General features: G+C 41.7%; 1 protein-coding gene across 1 annotated transcript; it reads left to right on the top strand.

Annotated features, from left to right (window-relative positions):
- The first annotated feature begins 742 nt into the window (after window positions 1-742).
- LOC116223859 (G-protein coupled receptor family C group 6 member A-like) lies at window positions 743-6,447 on the top strand. Its single transcript, XM_042709971.1, has 8 exons — window positions 743-930; window positions 1,318-1,609; window positions 1,705-2,019; window positions 2,323-2,463; window positions 3,310-3,618; window positions 3,809-4,104; window positions 4,737-4,927; window positions 5,225-6,447. Exons 1-8 carry the CDS (start codon window positions 743-745, stop codon window positions 6,445-6,447), a joined length of 2,955 nt encoding a protein of 984 aa, XP_042565905.1.
- Window positions 6,448-6,830: the final 383 nt, after the last annotated feature.

Raw genomic sequence — 6,830 nt, 5'->3', positions numbered from 1 at the left:
CAACGTTTCCTCTAACATCATAGAACGTTGACCAGAACGTCATGGTGTGACAGGGCCTTCATATGGCATACATTCCACATAGATGCTCATCATTAAACTACAGATATTTTGCCAAAAACAAGAGTTCTACCCAGGCACGGACTGGCCGTCGGAAAGTTCTGGAATTTTCACAGTGGGTTGGTCTTGAGAGGGCTGGCGGTTTCTTTCTTCCTTGCCCAACCCCTTATACTGTATATCATATAGCCTTCACAAATATCCAATAGGTTGTCTTAGCAGTGACACAGCTGGTGCAACCTGTAATAGCAGTGAGGGCTTTTGCCATAACAACTGCAAAGTATCGAGCCTCGAGCAGTTTGTGTGGTAAGTCTGAGTGAAATGTTCTAGTTCTTAATTTTGATCACATTACACATTTGTACTGTACTGTATGACAATGTGTCCACGTTAAAATACCAATGGATCACAATCATTTCCAATAACAGTAAACATGTCCTTCTAGGTTACGACCAGCCCATTTAGCTGTTCATGCCATTAGAAACTCATTGTGGAATGTGATTTTTCTTCATTATGGCGTGCTTTCCGATACATCGAGTTGTAGCTCTACTTCCTCCTTCCCTCTGAGTGATGCTATCTAATACCTGCAGTCATTCTCGTAAACAACAGTTATCCTCTCATCTATAAAACAGAACAACACTCAGAGAAATGTCATTGTCACGGTATCCCATGCAACACAACACAGCGCAACATGTGGCTCCGTCTCCTCAGCTTGGTGCTATGGGCAACGTTTGTCCAGGTCTCCCAGACGAATGTGAAGATCTCTCCGCGTAAGGCCTTTATGGATCGGGATGTTATCATAGGGATCCTCAGCTCTGTTCACTCCACAGTCGATAACCTCCAGGGCCGTGTTCGACCAGAGGAGTTCACCTGCAGCAAGTGAGTAGAGCCATGGAGGCTCACCTCAAAGGCACATTCAGAGAATCCATTTATTTTCAGTGTGTGCATTTTAACCTCAGTGTGCAAGCACACACACACACACACACAAACATTTATGCATCTGAAATATTCAGTTTCTCTTTACACATTTCTCTCTGTCTCTTACTCTCTTTCAGTTTCTGTGAAATTGTAGCAAATATGAATATATATATCTCATATGCTTATGTATATCTATATATGTGTGTTTATTTCTATGCATCCAACACATATTTTGGCACTGACATGTAGTGTATATTAAAATGTGGTTCTTGTGGTAGCGCAGCATTATCAGTGTTACAATAATAACATTATTATTACAATAATGACATTTCTTCTGTCACCTGCCAGTTTTGACCAGATTTCCTTCGTCCGAATGCTGGCTGCCATTTACACTATTGACAGCATAAACGAAGCTAATTTTCTTCCTGGTGTTCGGCTGGGATATGCCGTTTATGACCCATGTGCTGATGCCACCAAAGCTCTCCACTCTGTGGAACAGATGCTGTCAACCAACGGCTCTTTGCCTGTCATGGATGATTACTCTGAGTTCCGACCAAAAGTAAAGGTTATTTTAGGGGCGCGATACTCTCTGTTGACCATCCCGGTGGCCAAACTTCTCAGCGTCTATCTCTTCCCTCAAGTGAGAAAAAGACTAATTTAGTTAACTACTTGTTCTGTGTTTGTGTTTGTGCACAAATCCTCAGTGGTTTTGGCTTCTTTGTCAATGTCCTTCAGATAAGCACCACATCCTCTGCGGTTGTTCTGAGCGATAAGCTGAAGTTCCCGGGGTTTTTCCGAGTGATCCCCAGTGATGTGTACCAGACACAGGCCTTGGTGCAGCTCATAAGACACTTTAAATGGAACTGGGTTGGTCTGGTCTCTATGGATGATGACTACGGTAGGGGAGTCCACCAAAGTTTCCTGAAGGATGCAGAGGAGGCTGGGGTGTGTGTGGCCTATGAGAAGATCATTCCACACTATCTGGGCCACGCGGAGAGTAAGAAACGAATCAAGGAGATGGCAAGGAAGATACAGCTCTCTGATGCACAGGTAGGGAGAGGCAGTGCTTGTATTGAGTAAGACAAAGTTCATAGCCATGACTTGAGGTATTAGTAGTGATGTTTCCTGTGGAAGAGCTGGGTCTGACTCACTTCTGTAACTGTGAAAGAGATTTAGAATTAATAAGCAGTCAGTTTACTTTATATTCTAACCATGATCTCTTAAATTTGACATTATATCCCTGATACAATGTTTGCTCTCACACATCATTTATAAAATGCTTATAACCATTTAGTAAATCACTGAAATGCCTTGAGTGTAAAGAAAACTGGTGAAAACTGAAATGTACTGTAGGTGGTGATGGTGGTCCTCCGGCCAGAGCTGGTGGAGATGCTGTTTGAGGAGATGATCCGCTCCAATACCACTCGAGTTTGGATCGCCAGTGATGTTTGGTCCAGGTCTGCACTTGTGGCAAAAATGAAGGACATCAACAAGGTGGGTGGTGTGTCTGCAGTATACATTGGGCCTCATTCTCGAACATTTTCTTAAGTGTCTTCTTAAATATCTTCTTCCGAACTTCGAAAGACCAACGTAAGAAAAGATATCCGCTGGATTCATGAACGCCTGGAAATGGGTTCTTACACAGCCGAAGTGTTCTCAGCTCTGCTCCCCCGAATGAGGATTCTTAAATTGAACGTGCGTTCTTGTACACCTGGATTTGCATACATACTATATCCACGCGATTGAGTTTAGTGCTTAATTATTTATTCACTTACATTTGCAGTGTTCGTGTAGTGCTTTTATTTATTTTAGGACATCACGATGCCTCGTAGAATCATTACTATACATGTGAAACGTAATTGGTAATGATACAAATATTCTCGTATTTATTATTATTATAGTTCCGAGGATCTGAGGATGTCTGTAGAATTGATGTGAATGCAATCACGAATGATTTCTCACAAATTCAGCCCTTATCCACACAATCTGGCCGATTTAAGACTGCTATTTACCCTTTTTAAATTCTGGTCGAAGTTAAGAACGAATCCCAGATGAGAAAACTTTCATGAATGCCAGAATTGTCCCGGGAACGGCGTTAGTGGAGTTAAGAAGCCATTTCTTCCTAAATTGTTCTTAACTGCGTTCGAGAATGAGGCCCATTGTTCTGATGGACACTTTACTGACAAACATGAACGCAACTCTTGCTCTATCTCGTCACAAGAATTTGAGCAAATATTTATGGAAATACAGCTCTCAGATAATATTAAGACAATTGTATTGTTTTGGCTCTATATAAATAAAATTGAATTGAATTAATATATATGTATATTTTTATTAAAGGTTGGAGACATTCTTGGGTTCAGTTTCATCTCAGGAAAAATCACTGGGTTTGAGCAATACTTACAGAACCTACCAATCAGGCCAGGTGTGACAAATGAATTCATTGAAGAGTACAAGCAGCTGAACTGCACTCCTGGTTCTCCAGAGGTTTGCAGTAAGCCAAACGCTGACTATCTGGTGAAGAACACAGACCTCCCAGTGGTCTATGGAGAGAGGGTGGCTATTTGGAGCATAGCTCATGCTCTGAAAGAACAACTTGGATGCAATGAAACATTCTGTCCAGGAGACACTAATTTCCCTCCATTTGAGGTAATATTCAAAGGCTAGATCCTGTCAAAGTTATAGAATTTGGTGCGTCACACAATGTTGTGATCTATATTATGTAAATACACACCATATAGTGGTGAGATGTGCCATGAGATACAAAGCTACTTATATTATATCATACTGTATATGTGTGCATGTGTGTTTTTTTAATTGACTTGTTCCCCTTTTTCAGCTTCGTGAGAAGCTCCAGAAGGTGAATTTTATCCTTGATGGTAAGAGAAAGTTCTTCGATAAAAAAGGTGACTTTGAAGACGGCTATGACGTCATCATGTGGGTGCCAGACGGTGAGCACAGACGTGCTGAAGTGAAAGGGAGCTTCACCATACAGCCAAGAGAAGTGGTGGTCAATAGTCATGACATCATATGGACTTCAACCCCCAACAACACTGTATGTACAAACACAATTCAACCAAGGAGGCAGTCTCTTGTGCATTTACCTTTTCACTGCAGTTATACTATACTAGCAGTGCATATATTATACTATACATTATAAAACAATTGGGTTCTATTGAATTATTTAGCTGTTTCTGATTGGACGAGAGACGTTCCATGAGTTGGAATATCCCAGGACATCCCAACTCGGACTTTTCACAGCTAATAATGAATCACTCCGCGATGAAACATTCTATAGCACGTTGATACAATTAAGCGATAACCGTTAATTCAAAGTTCTTATCATTCCAAAAGACGTTGACAATGGAACTATTTTTTTGTTGCGGAGAAACAATGGCGAAATAAACATTTTTGAATCAATAACTTCGAGTTTAAATGTTAATTGGTTGACTATAAAATTGTTTTATGAAAGCAATATAGTACTCGTGCGAGTGGGGTAGGTAAGGGATATTCCCACGGGTGTTGTTGCCTGCGCCACTCGGCCTCCGGGCCTCGTGGCTACGGCCGAACACCACCCGTGGGAATATCCCTTACCTACCCCACTCGCACTCGTACTATATTGCTTAATTATTATACTATACTAGCAGTGTACATATTATACTATACATTATTACACTATACCAATAGTGTACATTTCATACTATACATTATTACACTATACCAATAGTGTACATATTATACTATACATTATTACACTATACCAATAGTGTACATATTATACTATACATTATTACACTATACCAATACTATGCTAATGTCACATCACTTCCAACCCAACAGATACCTGTATCACGGTGCTCACCATCATGTAATCCTGGCTCATCTAAAAAGGTGTCTAATGTTTCCTGCTGCTACAGCTGCACCCCCTGTGATGAAGGGTCCTACTCAGACAGATATGGTAGGTTTTGAATTAAAACAAAACACTCCATGACAATAACTCCTTGTTCATTATTATTTGTGTAACAAACAGACATGAAGTTTATACTTGAAAAGGTAGGCAAAAAGCAATCGTTTAAAATTAGGAAATGTAGCTGTATACAGCACATGCATTGGCATGAAGAGTTGAAGAGAGGGTTGAAAGGCTTTTAAAATAGCTGTCCCTTAACTCCTGCCATGGTCTGAACTATCTGATCTCTATGTACTGAAATCCCTTTGAATCTAGTCTCAAGCTCTGGATAATTTTTTTTCTATCCAGATGAAGATGACTGCCATCCGTGCCCTAATGACACCTGGTCTCTGAAGGGATGGACTAAATGTGAACCACGCACTGTAAAGTATCTGCAGTGGTCTGGCCCATATCCCATTGCTCTCCTAGTGGGAGTGGGCGTTGGGCTCCTGCTTCTCATAACAGTTTTTGTCTTTTTCATTGTCTACCGGAACACCTTACTAATCAAGTCCGCCAATCTTCTCATGTCTTGCTTCATGATGGTTGGTTTAGCGGTGAGTTTTGGAAGTGTGGTTCTATTCATGGATGAACCCAGCATCCATCTCTGCCGAGCCCAGCAGACCATGTATGCCTTGGGCTTCACCCTCTGTGTCTCCTGCATCTTGGTCAAAGCCTTCCGCACGTTCCTGGCATTCATGGCTTTTGATCCTGTGAGACACCATCGTCTGAACAAGCTCTACAAGCCCCTGATTATTATGGTCCTGGCAACCTCTGTTCAAGGGCTGGTCTGTGTGTTCTGGCTGATCTATGACACCCCTAATGTGGATCAGACTCCCCCATCCAACCAGAGCATGATCCATGTGCTGCAGTGCAGCGAGGGCTCCAGCGTGGGTTTTGGGGTGATGCATGGCTACATCGCTCTGTTAGCACTCATCTGCTTCCTGCTGGCCTTCAAAGGAAGGAAAGTGCCGCACGACTTCAGCGAGACCGGCATCATCATCTTCAGCATGCTTATCCACTTGTTTGTGTGGCTCTGCTTCATCCCCATCTACATCACCAAAAATGAGTCACGCCCCATCGTACAGGCCTCCGCCATCTTAGTCTCCAACTACGGCATTATATTCTGTTACTTCATACCCAAGTGCTACCGAGCCATTTGGGGCAAAAACACGACGGAGCAAATCAGAGCTAGTCTACGCAAGTTCTCTGAGACTACAAACCTAGCCTCCGTAGACTCCGGCCTTAGCTCCCAAGACTTAGAGATGGACCCCGGGTCACGCCGCTCCGTAAGCTTTGCCCTTCCCCCATTCACTTCATCAGAGTCCTTGACAGATTCTGGGTTTCTGCCTACCAGTAGGCATCTTTCCCTGACCTCTGCTTCTCCCCAGTCAATCAGTCCATCAGCAGAAGACCCTTCCTTCAACCTGAGTCATGCTGACTCTGTCTTTGGTATAACAGCACCTGAGGGACCCACTGCTCTAGAGAGACCAGACATGGCAATAAGACAGAGACGGAGAAGCCGGTCCATGTGAGCACACTTACACATGTGCAGGTGTGTTTTGTGTTCACAGTGTTTATGTAATGTTATATGTGTTTTTATTCTGATGATATTCTTCAGCAATGTTTTTCATGATTATCATATTAAACAGGTTATTATAGCAAAACACTGTTCCATTGTTTTCTCGTTGTCTCATATCATATGGTATACTATGTGGTTGTTTTCACCTTTGGAATTATATTGCATGTAGTAACCTTTTTACTTAAAAAATTACATGTCACATGGATTTAGCTTTTTAACCAGATATTATTAAAATAATATGTACATTTATAAAAAAGTTAACTGATTAATAATCCCTATATTTTATTCTATAATGCTGGACTCAACACCTTGAAAGAGAAAGGAATTAAGTATATT

This window comes from Clupea harengus, chromosome 15 (genome assembly GCF_900700415.2).
Source record: "Clupea harengus chromosome 15, Ch_v2.0.2, whole genome shotgun sequence".
Lineage (NCBI taxonomy): Eukaryota > Metazoa > Chordata > Actinopteri > Clupeiformes > Clupeidae > Clupea > Clupea harengus.
Note: the sequence above shows the minus strand (reverse complement) of the source record. Positions and strands in the feature narration are given on the sequence as shown.

What these genes read in the sequence shown, in the direction of transcription:
- LOC116223859 (XM_042709971.1), top strand. Translation starts at nt 743, where the DNA reads ATGTGGCTCCGTCTCCTCAGCTTGGTGCTATGGGCAACGTTTGTCCAG. An exon ending in TACAGCTCTCTGATGCACAG is followed by an intron (nt 2,020 to 2,322) that starts GTAGGGAGAGGC and finishes AATGTACTGTAG; the next exon opens with GTGGTGATGGTGGTCCTCCG. An exon ending in GTCCTACTCAGACAGATATG is followed by an intron (nt 4,928 to 5,224) that starts GTAGGTTTTGAA and finishes TTTTCTATCCAG; the next exon opens with ATGAAGATGACTGCCATCCG.